The sequence below is a fragment of the Nelumbo nucifera genome, chromosome 7 (assembly GCF_055504915.1).
Source record: "Nelumbo nucifera cultivar China Antique chromosome 7, China Antique-T2T, whole genome shotgun sequence".
Lineage (NCBI taxonomy): Eukaryota > Viridiplantae > Streptophyta > Magnoliopsida > Proteales > Nelumbonaceae > Nelumbo > Nelumbo nucifera.
The window spans coordinates 11,327,000-11,343,325 of record NC_142655.1 but is presented as its reverse complement, the minus strand read 5'-3'; the positions used below and the strand labels follow the sequence as shown (position 1 = coordinate 11,343,325).

Below are 16,326 nucleotides of genomic sequence, written 5' to 3'. Positions count from 1 at the left end.
GTCAGGCAATTGATTCTGTTTCACTCTAAAATTGTTCTTGGGCCAAAAACCATTGACTTGATCAGCAACCCACTGACCCATGTGGATAAACCATCAACCCATCAACCCGAATAATAATTTTTGGCCATTTTTTTATTTTAATTGTTTTTTCTTAATTTTATTTTTTTAAATCAGAATGGGACATCCATTCCAAAGGGCGTGATGTGAACCGGTCTAATTTCACCAATTTGAATTTCTCGTCCAGTTACAGTCTTACAGATCAAGGAGTCCCATCTGCTCCTCACGTCCTGACTCTTTATAAAGGAAGAAGGCAGATGTACGTTTTATCTCATCTCATGAAAGAAGTAAGTAGAAAACAGATTTCGGTAACGATGTTTCTGCTCGTTCTGCTTCTTCAGCTTCTTTTGTCATGGCCAAGGCCAACAATGGCCATATCATAAACAGTGTCAGTGGCTAAACCCGGCTGCAAAGATAAATGTGGCACTATCAGTGTTCCCTACCCTTTCGGCTTCGGAGAAGCAAACTGTTACAGAGAAAGCTTCGACCTTACCTGCGACAGCACATCCTTCGACCCTCCCAAGCTGTTCCTAGGAACAAATGGTACCGTGGAAGTTATAGACATATCACCACTGGGCAGTTTGCGGGTCAGAAGCTTTGTAGGTTACGATTGTTACAATCGTTCGGGGGGTCATAGCTGGAACAGTCCTTGGATGGATCTGAAAATGAAATCCTATTCTTTCTCTGATGTTCACAACAGATTCACATCCATAGGCTGTGACATCTTTACCTACATATCAGGTTCTAAGGGCCGCAACTTCACAAGCGGATGCTCCATGGTTTGCAGCGACCAACAGAGCTTGGTGAATGAATCTTGTTCAGGCATCGGTTGTTGCAGACATCCATCCCAAAGGGATTCAAGGAGTACGATGTCGAGGTCCATAGCTTCCATAACCACTCCCGAGTCATGGATTACAATCCATGCAGCTATGGTTTCTTGGTTGACGCCGAGTGGTACAAATTCTCAGTAGGAGATCTGTTCGGCTATATGGATTTCTACAATAGAAATGATGAAAAGGTTCCAGTGGTCCTTGATTGGGCAATTGAGAACTATACCTGTGAAAATGTTTCAAGAAGTGATCCCTCTTATGCATGTGGTAAGAACAGCGATTGCTATAACTCCCCCAACGGTCTCGGATATCTCTGCAACTGTTCTCAAGGCTACCATGGAAATCCTTACCTGGAAGACGGATGCCAAGGTATGTTTGTACAATCCTTCTGATCGATCTTAAGTTAATACTTGGATAACTTTTCTTCAAGTATAATCTAAATGGATGGAGTGTAAATGGGCTCTGCAGATGTAGATGAATGCGCTGATCCAGCTACAAATGAGTGCAAGGCTCCTTTAGCTATTTGCACTAATATGCGTGGGGGTTATAACTGCTCCTGCCCAGATGATGGATGGAGACGGAAGAAAAAGTGGAAGTGGTCGCACTGCTCGTCCAAAGAAGCAATCCGCGGTGATGCAAGTTGCTTTAGGTAATAATAAACTTCAGACTTAAGCATTAATATTGTATTAATGAGATCTAATCCACTCCTATTGTAACAGTATGTGACTTTTTCGACTTACAATTATAACATCCCCCAACCCATAACCCATAACAGGCGGGATTCGATCTCAAGTCTCCGTTACAATCAGCAGGACCATTACTAACTGGTTGGCACCTTTGATAATTACTCTCGTATGTTCACGGTCCGCCTGTTAAACTCTGTATTTGGGCAAATTTCTTAAATTATTTCTAAAATTTAGGAAATTGGCTAATTATACCTTTTTCAAATTTTTAAAATAAAACCAAGCTGCTGAAAAAGAAAGGGGAACGGGATTTTTTGTGTGAGAAGTGAACAGGTCTTCAATTAGAATCGAACCTAAAACAGGTCCTACAAAAACCCAAGCTCCTCAAGTGATGAACAAAGAATAGGCTACCTATTAAGCAAACTCCACAGGAGTTAAGATTGTTAAGCGTAAAAACCTCACCCTCCTTGTTCCTAAACCCAGGACAGTACAGAAACTGAAAATTCGCTACGGAGACTCCTTCCGTTCGTTTTGAATGAGTCTCAAGGTCAGATTTTAAATGAGATTTCAAATCAGGATTAGAGACCTAGCGGCAGCGCTCAAGTTCGTTCTGATGAATAGACCGTTTACATTCCGAGAAGCGACCTAAGAAGGATTTTGTAGGCTCAAGTTCGTTCTTGTGGGCGAACATGGATTTTTCTCTGAATTAGAAATCCTAGTGGGTGAGTGTGCATATTCCTCTGAACCAAAATTTCAGGTGGGTGAATCAGAATGTAAGCTTTTCTCTGAATTAGAAATCAGTGAATGTGTGATTATTTTCAAATGGGAGGTGATCATTGAGTCATCGGATGCAGTGGGGGCAGCTGTTGGGGAGGTGGAGGCAGAGTTGCAACAAAGTCTAGCAATTTCGCTTTTAAGTTTCTAAAGCTTAACCTATCGATGAAGAACTGCTAGACATAGATGGACTACACGAGGCCGAATCCAAAGATGGACCAGCGGTTCTTGAGTTTGTAATCGAGCAGAAGATGTGTGAAGAAGCTGGAAATGCATATGGCCCTAACAGCAATTGATACACCTCCACAAACGGTTGTGGATATCTTTGTCATTGTAAACAAGGTTACCAAGGAACTGCGAATCTGGGTCTGGTGGAAGCTCTCAGGTCTTATTGCCGGAAGATGGATTTCCACGGCTTGTTGAGGCTTCTGGTGGCGGAACGGAAGTTACAGACCGTGGTTGGGTGTGTAATGATGCTTTAGTACATTTTCGCTGTCAAAGAAGAGAATGTTGAAGAGAAGTGGGATAGAGGGTAGTATTGGGTTTTAAAAATATTTATGGTTAACGATAGGGGTAAAGAGATAGTCAATTATCGGAAATAATAGGAGTTTTTTAAGAAAATAGTCAAACAGTAGGGTTGGAGTTAGTGAATTAGATAAGCTTAGGCGTACTTTTTGCCCTTATTAATATTCTCTAATCTAACTAGCTACTGAATCACCCTACTCCTACCTAGCGGTGAATGGCTTGACTCTTGTGGGGTCTTATTCAAATCACACGTTTCTCACACACAAATCCATGTACAAGAGATGTACAACAATGGTTTGAAACTATAAATTGGCAAATTACAAACTTTTCTTTAAGGCTACAACTTGGGCCGGGTTGGCCCGACCCCAACCCTAACATAACCCAAAGGTTCGGTTGGGTGGATGTTCGGGTTAGGGTTAGGATTGAAATTCATGAACCAGACATTACTTCAGGTTGGGTTAGGGTTGATTAGGAGTGGCCGCAAATCACGATTCAGTTCGGTCTAAATCGAGCTTCGAGTCGAGCTCGAGTCCAATATATAGGCTTGTTTGCTACGTAAGTCAAGTTTGAGCCTAACAATACTCAACTCATTAGGCTCAGTACCCAAATCGAGTTTTTACATATATACACATATGCATGTATACATACATACATATATATATATATATATATATATATATAATAAAAATGATAGATAAATATAATATTTTAATTTTTTATATATATAATAATAACTCATTTTTATAATTCTTTATTTTTTATATGTCAAGTATAAAAATAAATTTTAAATGTTTAATTTTATTTTTATAAAATATTTGGCTCATAGAATTGAGATCGAGTTCGAGCTTGAGCCTTATCATGTATTGGTGAGTCGAGCTCGAATAGTTAGATATTCGGCTCGACTCAACTCAAATCCACCCCTAGGGTTAAAACCTCGGGCACTAACCTCAAATTGACTTTATAGTATATGTCATATATACATATATGTTATATATGATATATCATACATTGATTTATTTAGATGCATAATAGTTGTATAGGCCCCACTACATAGTATCATGTATTTCTTTTATTATAATCACTTCACTTAATCCTAATAATCAATAAAGGCTAAAACCTTACATAATTTATGTTTATTGAATATTTTATTCTTCATCTCCTCTCTATTGTTTGCTGCCCACAAAAGATTCATCATCATAATGAGCTATTGTCATTTCAAACACTTACTTTTTTTTTCTAATTTTTATACTAAAAGAACCAATAAAAATGTTAACACAAACAAATACTAATGAAACATATGATTTATATATGTAGTGAAAGTTGAGTTAAGATATGAGAGTAAGAAGTTTTATGAGATTTTAAGGGATGGGAAGAAGTTGGGTTGGACCCAACCCGAAGTTGACTTTGGGTTGGGTTGGGTTAGGGTTGAAGGAATTTAGTTAGGGTTAGGGTTAGGATTGGATAGGTCAGGTTGAAGATCGGATTGGGTTAGGATTATGGTTGGGGGTTTAGAACTTAGAGTTAAGTTAGAATTGGCTTCAACCCGACCTAACCTGGACCGACTTACAGCCCTATTATTTTTACTGAAAAAAGGTAAATTACATACTACTACCCAATTTTTCAGTAACTCTTGACTCCTTAATTTTAATGTTTTATGTAGGTGTGGGTTTGGGTATAGTAATGCTCCTTGCTATTTACTGGTTATATGGTGTTTTGAAGAAAAGGCATGTGAGAAGACGTAAAGAAATTTTCTTCCAAAGAAATGGTGGTTTATTATTACAAGAGAAAATCTTGTCAAATGAAACCAGTTTTGAGAAATTAAAAGTTTTTACAGCAAAGGAGCTAGAGAATGCAACTGACTACTACAATGAGGATCGAATTCTTGGTAGGGGAGGCCAAGGTACAGTATACAAAGGCATGTTAGCAGATGGAAGAATTGTGGCCGTCAAGAAGGTCAAAATAGTGGATGAAAACCGGCTCAAGCAGTTCATTAATGAAATTGTCATACTTTCACAGATCAATCATAGGAATGTGGTTAAACTGTTTGGTTGTTGCTTAGATGCAGAATTTCCTCTACTAATTTATGAGTTCATCTCTGGTGGAAACCTTGCTGAAAGGATTCATGAGAAAAACAAAGACTTGCTCTTTTCATGGAACATTCGTTTAAAAATCGCCACAGAAATTGCAAGTGCAGTTGCCTACTTACATTCAGCAGCCTCCATACCAATTTACTATAGGGACATAAAATCTTCAAGCATACTCTTGGATGAAAAATATACAGCTAAGGTTTCAGACTTTGGGATTTCAAGATTGGTTGAAAATGATAAAACTCACTTAACTACATCGGTACAAGGGACCTTTGGATACTTTGACCCAGAGTACTTTCAGTCATACCAATTTACTGAGAAGAGTGATGTCTTCAGTTTTGGGGTAGTTCTTCTAGAGCTCTTAACAGTAGAAAAAACAATTTCTTCCAGTAGATCATCAGAAGATAGATGTTTAGTCACATATTTTGCTTCGTCAGTGAGGGAAGACCACTTCTTTAAGATTCTTGATCCCCAAATTAAGCAGGAGGGTAAAACAGAGGAGCTCCAGGCAGTTGCTAACCTTGCAATGAGATGCTTGAATACGAGTGGAAGGGAAAGGCCAACAATGATGGAAGTTGCATCAGAACTCGAAAGATTAAGAAGGTCGGATGAGCCTTCGGTAGTCCCCGATAATGGCCAAGAGGTGGAGATCTTCATCAATGAAACTTTGAGCTTATAGCCAACAAGTTCAACCACTTCAACTTCAACCAGCAAGTTTACAAATTTGGAGAATAGCATCATTTCGCAACAAAAGGAACATCCACTAATGTTACCATCTCACACATTTTAACAAAGATGAATGTATTGCAGAGTGGTGTCTTCTTAATAGTAAAATAATGTTATCTGTACACAAGACGAGTAATTTTTCCACAAAATAAATTATTAAATTTATGGATCTCTCACGCGGCATGGAGTGAAGTTCAAGACTCTAATTAATACTGGTGTTTAATATATATATATATATATATATATATATATATATAATTTTAAAAAACATGAATGGCCTCAATAATGTTTCTAGAATTTTTTGAGGACAAAATTTATCTCTCTATATTTAAATTTATTGATGGAAAATAAGGGCAAACAAGGTAATCAGTTATTGATATTAAATGAGTTAAAAAGTGGTAATTTTAAGATATTAAAGCATTCAATTCCCTCTCATTAAATCCAACATTTAAGTTATTAACTTGCATTCATGTTCATTGAATCATATATTTAAGTCATTTTTGTTTCTTCTCATCATTTAAGTTCAATTAATTAAATCCATAGTTAATAAATTAATAATTCCATTAACATAAAAGCTTATACTTTTAAAATCTACCTAAAAAATAGTGTTTTCATTTAGGTAGTGGTAAGAAATTAAACCATTTTGGGTCAAATGGGTCAATCCATGTTTAAAACCAATTAGAAATGTTTAACATACACATTAAACATTTTGTGTCAAATGGGCCAATCCATGTTTAAACAATAATAAGTATGATAAATAAGAAATGTTTTTATTAATGATGGAAATTGATGAGGGCAGATTTGGCCCTCCAGTGAAATTGCGACACGTGGCACCTCATGACAACTAGGCAAGCACCCAGGCAACAACTTACCAAGTTGGTGTCTCCCCCCGGGCACCAGTCTGGCTGGCCTGGCGCGACCTGCACGCGGCCCACGGGCGGCCTACACGTGGCCTGGCGCGGCCCGCGCGTGACCTAGTGCGGCCTGCGCGGCCTAGCGCGGCCTGCGCGCGACCTGCGCGGCCTAGCGCGGCCTGCGCGCGACCTGCGCGCGGCCTGCGCACGACCTGCACACGACCTAGCGCGACCTGCGCGCAGATCAGCCTGCCACAGGTGCCGACCTGGCAACCTGGCCCGGACATAGGCGCCAACCTGGCAATCTGGCCCAGACACAGGCGCCAACCTGACAACCTGACCCGGACACAGGCGCCGACCTTGCAACCTGGCCCGGACACAGGCGCCGACCTAGCAACCTGGCCCGGACACAGGCGCCGACCTGGCAATCTGGCCCGGACACAGGCGCCGACCTGACAACCTGACCCGGATACAGGCGCCGACCTGGCAACCTGGCCCGGACACAGGCGCCGACCTGGCAATCTGGCCCGGACACAGGCGCCGACCTGACAACCTGACCCGGACACAGGCGCTGACCTGGCAACCTGGCCCGGACATAGGCGCCGACCTGGCAACCTAACCCGGACACAAGCGCCGACCTGACAACTTGACCCGGACACAGGCGCCGACCTGACAACCTGACCCAGACACAGGCGCCGGCCTGGCAACCTGGCCCGGACACCGACCCGCCGACTGACACAGGCGCCGACCTGGCAACCTGGCCCGGACACCGACCCGCCGACAGACACAGGCGCCGGCCTGGCAACCTGGCCCGGACACTGACCCGCCGACTGACATAGGCGTCGACCTGAAAACCTGGACCAGGTGCCGACCTGGCCGCCTGGCAAAAGCGCCAGCCTGACAACCTCGAGGAGTTCATCACCGTACCCCGGTTCTGACAGGATATGACGTCTTACCATTTGAAGGCTTTTCACCCACCTAACCCACGAGGGCACCACTATATAAGGACTCCGACCCCCAAAGCCAGAGGGGGGAAAAAAGGATGGTAACCCCCGCTCTCTAGCTCTCATTTCTCTCCAAGCCCTCTGTAATCAGAATGCTAACTTAGGCATCGGAGAGTCCCCGTTGGGAAAATACCCCCGGGTCCTCTGATTCAGTTCTCACAAATCCCTCAGCTCCCGCCGTCTACAGAGGAGAGAAAATCACCTCACGTGGAGGGTAGTCGGGTTGCGCTGCACCAGGGAGCTCCACCATCCTCTGAGTTGTAGATCGCCTAGGAGCAAGTCAAGTGACGAGTTCGCCATCAGGCAGTTCGCCACCAGGGAGTTCACCACCAGGCAGTTCGCCACCAGGGAGCACTACCAGGCAGTTCACCACCAGGCAGTTCACCCCCAGGCAGTTCGCCACCAGGGAGCACTACCAGGCAGTTCACCCCCAGGCAGTTCGCCACAAGGTAGCTCGCCACCAGGCAGTTCGCCACCAGGGAGCACTACCAGACAGTTCGCCATCAGGTAGTTCGCCACCAGGCAGTTCGCCCCTAGGCAGTTCGCCACCAGGCAGTTCGCCATCAGGCAGTTTGCCACCAGGCAGTTCGCCACCAAGCAGCTCGCCACCGGGCAGTTCGCCATCAGGCAGTTCGCCACCAGGGAGCACTACCAGGCAGTTCGCCCCCAGGCAGTTCGCCACCAGGTAGCTTGCCACTAGGCAGTTCGTCACCAGGCAGTTCGCCACCAGGGAGCACTACCAAGCAGTTCGCCACCAGGCAGTTCACCCCCAGGCAGTTCGCCACCAGGGAGCACTACCAGGCAGTTCGCCACCAGGCAGTTCGCCCCCAGGCAGTTCGCCCCCAAGCAGTTTGCCACCAGGTAGCTCGCCACCAGGCAGTTGGTCACCAGGCAATTCACCACCAGGGAGCACTACCAAGCAGTTCACCACCAGGGAGCACTACCAAGCAGTTCGCCACCAGGCAGTTCGCCCCCAGGCAGTTCGCCACCAGGGAGCACTACTAGGCAGTTCGCCATCAGGCAGTTCGCCACCAGGCAGTTCGCCACCAGGGAGCACTACCAGGCAGTTCGCCATCAGGTAGTTCACCACCAAGCAGTTCGCCATCAGGCAGTTCGGCACCAGGCAGTTCGCCATCAGGCAGCTCGCCACCGGGCAGTTCGCCATCAGGCAGTTCGCCATCAGGGAGTTCACCACTAGGCTGTTCGCCACCAGGGAGCACCACCAGGTAGTTCGTCACCAAGTAGTTCTCCCCCAGGGAGTTCGCCACCAAGTAGCTCATCACCAAGGCACGTCACCACCGGGTCAAACAACGAGGTACTTAGTCAAAAAATTTATACATCACAAAAAATGGTACGTGACCAAAAACGGTTACATCAGAAATGAAATATAAAATTTAAAACCAATTAGAAATAAAAATATTTTCCTATTCTCTCTCATTAAATCCTATATTTATGATATATTATTCTCATCATTAAATTCTTGTAATTAAATCCACAATATTAATTTTAATAGTATAAAAAATATTTTGAAAAGTAATTTGAAAATAAAAACATTTTCTTCCCTTCCGGTGATGGGCAAACAATTTTATAATAAATAAGTATGAAATGTAAGAAGTATTTTTATTAATGATGAAAATGGAATGCCAAATTTAAAATCTACCTAGAAATGAAATAATGTCATAGTCAAATAATAAAATTTTTAAAAATAGAAAATGCAAAGATTCACAAAAATAAAAAAAGCAAGGAAAAATCCGGGTGCATATCTAATGTTATATACTTTTAAAAAATTAAATGTTAGGTACATCTCTAATATTATGCATTCATTATATTGAACAAAAATAAATATTATACATAAGAAATAATTTTATCAATGATGGAAATGTAATACAAAATTTAATGTCTACCTAGAAATCAAATTATTTTTCTTTTTAGGTGGTGGTTAGTGGTTTGGGTCAAATGATATCATAGACAAAAAAAAAAATTAAGTGTAGTTAAGGATTAAAGTATCGGTATCGGGTATCGTATCGGACCACTCAGATATGGATATGGATATGAATACGGTTTTGAGACGCATGGATATGGATGAAAAAATATGGATACGCCAAAAAATGCATATAAATTCCATAAACATATCAATAACAATATTTTTAAGATAAAAATAACCATAATTAATGTATAGATACAGAGAAAATGTATATTCTAAAGGTATATGTGAAGAAATGATGCATAGAAATCATAAAATTTTATTGATATTGCATCAATATCAAAGTTGAGAGAGGGAGAGAGAAAGGGCATGGATTGGCGTTTTCTGCGTGCGTGTTTATTATAAAAAAGGTGCACCTGTCATGATTCGAACACAAACCACCCGATGCCAAACCTTAAACGCACACATAAACAATTAAGCCACTTTTAATCTTGTGTAATCCAATAGAAATAAAATAAATTCTTTATATTCTAGTGTCCAAATGTAATACAAAAAAATTACATTTATGTTTAATAATTCCAGAAAAATAAAAAAATAATATTCAAAATTACATTGATGAATTTAAATTCAATTTATTTTTATTGTAAAATAAAGGTAACATATTTTATAAATTACCCTCGTATTATCAATTATCTATTTATTATTAAATACTAAAAACGTTTAAGGAGATGGAGAGGGATCGAATGAGAAAGGCAGATTCTCCATGTGCCAATGTTCTCATGCACTTTGTCACTAACTCATTGACTAGTCGACAAGAATAAATAAATAAATCTTTTTCTTCTTAAAGGGCTTCATGTGTTCCCTGGCAAGCAATTCTGGCCCATAGCAAGCTGGCTGAAATGCCATTAGAGCTAGGGGTCTACTTACCGTTTTCTATATATATATTGTCCATGTAGGTGTTGGCTTGGGCATCTTGTTTCTCGTCCACCCATCTGACTCGAATAACAGTTTTGACTGTTTTTTTCTTAAATATTTGTTTAATTTTTAAATTAGAATAGACCATTCATTTACCATTGCAATAAAAAAAATGAATAGCAACAATGTTGAACTAAGGATTGACGTACACAAGACCCTAAAATTGTGGTCTTAATATGAAGGTTTTGATAGAGATCGATTAAATTCCCACTCTATTTCATCATCCATGACGATGGCATGAAATTACAAGGTGAGAACGACTCACAAGAATGATCAAAATTCTTCTAATATCATGCCTTTCTCATCATAGATTTTCCCTTTTTCAACAATCTACAACCGGGTCCTGACTAACTGATCCATACCTAACGTAGGCCATAGCCCAGCCCTAACCTTAAGTTCCATTGAATAAGTAGAAAAAAAAAAAAAAACAAATTAAAGTGTGACATAAACGTTAATTATTATTTATTTAAAAAATGAAATATTATGCAGTGCTCAGCAAGGCCATTGAACTTTCCCAAGTCCAGACTAGCATTATTCATAACTGAATAGTTCCTGCATGCTTAGTAAACTTTTTTTTTTATTCGTTTCAATGAAACACTTCTTATTTTTGAAAATCATAAAAATTTTGCTTGTTTTCAATGTTTAATTACTTTGAAAATAAATTCATCATTTTTAAATCAGATGATTTTGATTTATTTTTCGAATTCACGATAAGAAAAACAATTCTCACCTTCTTAGTATTCCATATTCACAATAGGGGCAATTGATTTGCAAGTATAATTGATATGAAAAAATATACACATGTATGCATGCATGTAAAAGCATGCGTCATGTGCACATACCTTGAATAAATTGGATTAGGTCCGATTTAAATACGAAGATCGAATTTGAATATATACCGATCTGATCCGCTATAACCTGATCGAATTTGGATTAGGGTTTGGGCCCATTAATATATTCCTAATCCAATTCGACGAAAGTTGAACCCTAGAGTAGCCACTTCTTTGAGATGGTATGTTTTTTAATATGCAAGAGGAAAATTGGCATGGTGGATATTTAGGTTGTGTTTGAAAATAATGTAAACAGAGTGTAAATCCCGATTTAGGGTAAATATACACTTTGATTCACTTTTACTTGTGTTTGACAACATGACATTTATGTATTGATAAATGATAGAGTAATGCATATTTATATTAATACTAAGATGTAAAAGTACATCAATAAAAAAGAAGTAAATTTACATTCAAGTGGACTTTTGATAGAAAAAAGCATATTTTTATTAAAATTCATGTTTACATTCATTACAACTAAAAATCTATTTGATAAAAAAGTAAATTTGTCGATGCAAAACTAACTCAACTTTACAATTTATATGTACTATTTTATGGTCTACATATTTACATTCACACTTATTGATTTCCAAACGCAAGCTTAAGAGAAAAAAATGTCTGGTTACATACGCCGGGTTCATCCCTTATCACTTATTTTAAATGTGCATGTGACCTATCTCATATAACGTTTGTTGTGGTCCATTCAATAGAATTGACATGGTCCGGTCTTTAACAATGACCTATCTCATATAACGTCATTGGACAACCAACGTGACTCGTGAAATTACATCCACTCTTTTTTTCCTTTATTGCAACAAAATAATAGCCACACAAATTTATAAATAAAGTTTGATATCAGGTATAAATTATCCATCATAAAATGACCAGATATAAATAATAACCACGTGAAGAGCAAATTTGGATAATGTATGGGCACCCCATCCCTAATCATATATTAGCCATTTATTTGTTTATTTATTTATGTTGAAATGTACAGCACAAATTCATTTATTTATCTCAATTCCACTAATGTATGGGGAAATGAAATTAAATCATACTTACTGACCAAGTACAAGGTGTAGAACAAGAAGAAATCATGACAAGGATGATAGATGTTTTCAATGCATGTTCAGATGTGTATATAGGTGCATCGTGTGGGGTATAATGTAAATTCCAACAAGATGCATCTAATTTCACTGATTGATGTAATGGCTTAGTGGGTGTTCTCCTAACAATCGAAACTAAAACAAAAGGAAGAGGAGAAGGTGCTTCTTCAATCTAATACGATGGTGCTAATTACATCATCGTGTGGCATAGAGGAATTGTCCAATAGAAGCTTGCTTTGGTTGATACATTGTCTGCTTCAACAACAATTGAAAACATCAAGTCTTGGATCTCCTACTCACAAGAACTCTGCCCATGTTTATTGCAGTTATACTAGGAGAACATTTCATCCTCTGCATAGTATTGTGCAGGGGGAGATGTTCCAAATTCACGGGAGGTAGTGTATTGTGAGTAGGCATGCTAAGAGTTCTTGTGGTCAGAAGATCCGGAGTTGAAAACATCTCTCCTTTATTTGCAGGTTATTATTAATGGAAAGATGCTCGCGATGTATAGTTGTAATGTCGTGGGTAGGAGATCTAGTTTGTGTAATAATGCATGGGCTTCAGCTTCCAGTCTTCCATCGGTTAGCATGAGAGTAGAGCCGTAGAGGCACATCATCATCAACATTTATTTCACCAAATTATGGTGCAGTTTTTATCAATGAGATTATTTATCCACCTAATACCCAAGAAAATAAATTTTCCCTTACCCCCACATAAATCTGAAAAAAAGAACATGAAATTTTTGATCAATGGGAATCAAAATCCCATTGACCAACTTTTCCTCTCAAAATCAAAAAAAAAGAACACCCCCATAATATAAGCTTAAAAAACAAACAAAACATAAATAAAAACATATAAGAAACAATAAGTGCCACTAGCCAGTAGCCACGGACCCATAGTAGAAAGATTTGAGCATTAGAAAGGTGCCACCGAGAGTCGAACTTCCAATTAACTAGACCATGGAACCTTGGGGATTGACACATAGACCAATACCAGTTGGAAGGAATGTCTTAATAGTGGACAGAAAAAAAGGGGTCCTCTATACACACTTGGGGTTGCGCTTGGTTTAGGGTTGGTTAATTAGTCAGGTTCATCAGCCCAATGTATTGAAAAATGCCCTAATAAACTTATTTATTTTTTCACAAAATGCTTGCTTTCGAACATAAACACTTTTATAGGAATTGCCATGTGTCTGATCAAAAGATTTTCAAATGTCCTCAAAAAGTAGAGCAAGAAAAATGATTCATTAACAAATTAACATAAGTTTGGTATGTATGAATGCGTTGTATGTTTCTTGAATTGTGCTTTGGAAATCGAAAATATTGGTTTAAAGTGTAATGCAACATTGTTTATTATATTCTAGTTCTTCTAAAAGTAAGTTTCGCATAATCTAAGACAAAAAAAAAAAGTATAAATAATACAAAACAAAACATTTGTATTTGATGAACCTATCAAACAATATACAAGCATAACCGTGTTTGTAGCGCTAATGTATATATCATTAACACAGAATGATAACAGATAGACAACACCACAGTGCCAAATAACCACCGACCGACCGCTCATAGAACTAATCTGATAAAATGAGTTTTGGCCGTGACATAATATTTTTACATATGATGCATAAAATATTAAAATAAAAATTGCTCTCTTTCATCGATTGATTAATTGCTAGAGGGAATTGGGAAGAGTAACGTGGTGGGCAAACGAACAGTCATTCACTATTTTATGGATATTTTCCTTCTACTGATGTGTGTGTTTACTAGAGGGTGTTAACACCAACGTAGCGATTCACATTTACATTCGTCAAATATTAAGGGCTTCATGAATTTTGATAAATAATACCTTATTTGTTATCATGTTTATGACTCTAATTTATTGATTTATTATTTTTCGGATATTATATCATAGTTGAATCCTGTTGCATAAAGCCAAATGATTAAGTGCTTATTTAGCGAGAGAACATTTCACAAGCGTTGGTTTCACAAATGGGCCTTAATTCATAAATATTTCATTTCACCAAAATAAGAATAAGGAATTAGGTTGATTGAACATTTAAAGTGATTTAGTTTAATTTTATAATATATTTATAATAATATTTCAGAAAAAAGTCAAATTTTTCAAATTTGAATATATCACATCCTCTTACCATTCAGTATCAACAAGTTCATTCAAGCAATTTAACATTTCAAAAAATCCCTCCTTTAATTTCCTGAATCCCAGAACTAATCAAACGTAATTTTGTTGCCAATTCCATTTAATTGCTGATTAATATGAATATCACATCAATAGAAACTGGACGTTTGTGAAACACTCGCCTGCCAAACACCCAAGTTAAAGTCCAATCGACCACCCTACACGGAAAACTAAAAAGGTTGGTGAATTGGAACACACACAAAAAGCTGGTCAATTGGACTTTAACTTATTTGTTAAATTATTTTGGCTTCATGCAAAGTGAATTCCGTTGGTACGCTAGGCAATCAATTTTCTTTCTTAATTGTTTTCTTTGACCATGGAAAAGACTGGTTCAACTTATTGGTAGAAAATTAAGGTGGTGTTTGGTAGTATGTTTATTTGTGGATGGATTGAAAACAGTTTACTCTACGGGTAAATTATTGTTCTGTTGGTCGGGGCTGGTCTACAATGTATCATGGATCGTCCTCGTCTACAGTCCAAAATTTTGGTCACATTTATATCTTGTGGATGTGGCTGATCTACAATATTTCTACATTGTATTTTGATACAGTACAACTCTTCTACATATTTTTCTTTTTTTCTAATTATTAAATTTTAAAATAATATTTTTTAATATTTTATCAATAAAATAATATTTTTAATGTTAATTCTAGCACAAGCCCGATGGTGCTCCTTTTTCACTCTTTTTTTAATTTATTTAAATTTGATTATTTTAGTTTTTATCAACAAAATAATATTTTCAAATATTTAAATTATTTTTTATCATTTTTCCATCATTTTATTAAAATTAATATTTATTGATTAGTACTAATTTATCAATGCCTTTTTTTAGTATATTTATCATATAAAATGAAAAAATGAGACATTTTATTATTGACTGTGTAGATTATTCAAAAAAATGTATATGAAATAAATAGAATCAAAAAGTGTGGTGTGGGCCAATTCACACCACACCTACAGAACACCACTATGAATGTGGACTGGTCCAATCCATATAGTCTATCTACAGTTCAAAACAACTGTGGATTATGGTGTGATGTGGATTGATCCATATCATAGGGTGTAGTGTGCAATAGTCTTCTATACCCACCAATTTTTCATTCACACTACAAAACACTCCTAAAAGAGTGACTTATGCTCAATGGAGAATATTGATTCTAACCATCAAAACAACATCTCAGTAATTTACATCTGAGTCCCAACTTCTCGACCTCTATATAGGCCGTAGCCCCAAGGTTACGTTATTTTGAAAAAATGAGAGAAAACAAAGGTGTAACATCGATTATTAATTATTTGATTTTGACATTTGAACAATAGAGCAATGCTTTGCAAGGCCATCAACTAGCTTCCCTGGAATTGCATTGTTTGAAAAGCTAGTGGTCCCTGCACGCTTTGTCTACTTTGTGAAGTTCCCTTTATTTATAATTTTTAGTCAAAAATAGTCTCAGTATTCTTCTTGCCACCATTTTATTCATAAAAAAATAAAGAAAGAAAAGTTCTCTCACAAAAAAATTATTTGTTTGACCGATATTAAGAAGAAAGCCCTTTTCATAGGGCTTCAAACGATATTCAATTGGATGATTTTGAATTTAGTTCCATAAGCCATAATGGTGATTCATTCGATCCATTTAATATGGATCCACCCTTAATTACTTCACCCGTTCATGATATGATGCTGGAAAGACATCATATCAGAAAAACTTATAGCAAATCAATTGACATCATAAAAGTGGTAACTAATTAGGTGAATAGTTT

General features: G+C 38.1%; 1 protein-coding gene across 1 annotated transcript; it reads left to right on the top strand.

Moving 5' to 3' along the window:
- Window positions 1–343: 343 nt before the first annotated feature.
- Window positions 344–10,441, top strand: LOC148790165 (wall-associated receptor kinase-like 1). The gene is made up of 3 exons (XM_088891129.1): window positions 344–1,256; window positions 1,356–1,536; window positions 4,530–10,441. Exons 2-3 carry the CDS (start codon window positions 1,452–1,454, stop codon window positions 5,633–5,635), a joined length of 1,191 nt encoding a protein of 396 aa, XP_088747255.1. The 5' UTR covers window positions 344–1,256; window positions 1,356–1,451; the 3' UTR covers window positions 5,636–10,441.
- Window positions 10,442–16,326: the final 5,885 nt, after the last annotated feature.

Bases quoted from the DNA above. Each gene is read 5' to 3' on its own strand.
- LOC148790165 (XM_088891129.1), top strand. From the start codon at position 1,452: ATGATGGATGGAGACGGAAGAAAAAGTGGAAGTGGTCGCACTGCTCGT. The intron at 1,537-4,529 runs GTAATAATAAAC...TGTTTTATGTAG, and splicing joins GGTGATGCAAGTTGCTTTAG to GTGTGGGTTTGGGTATAGTA.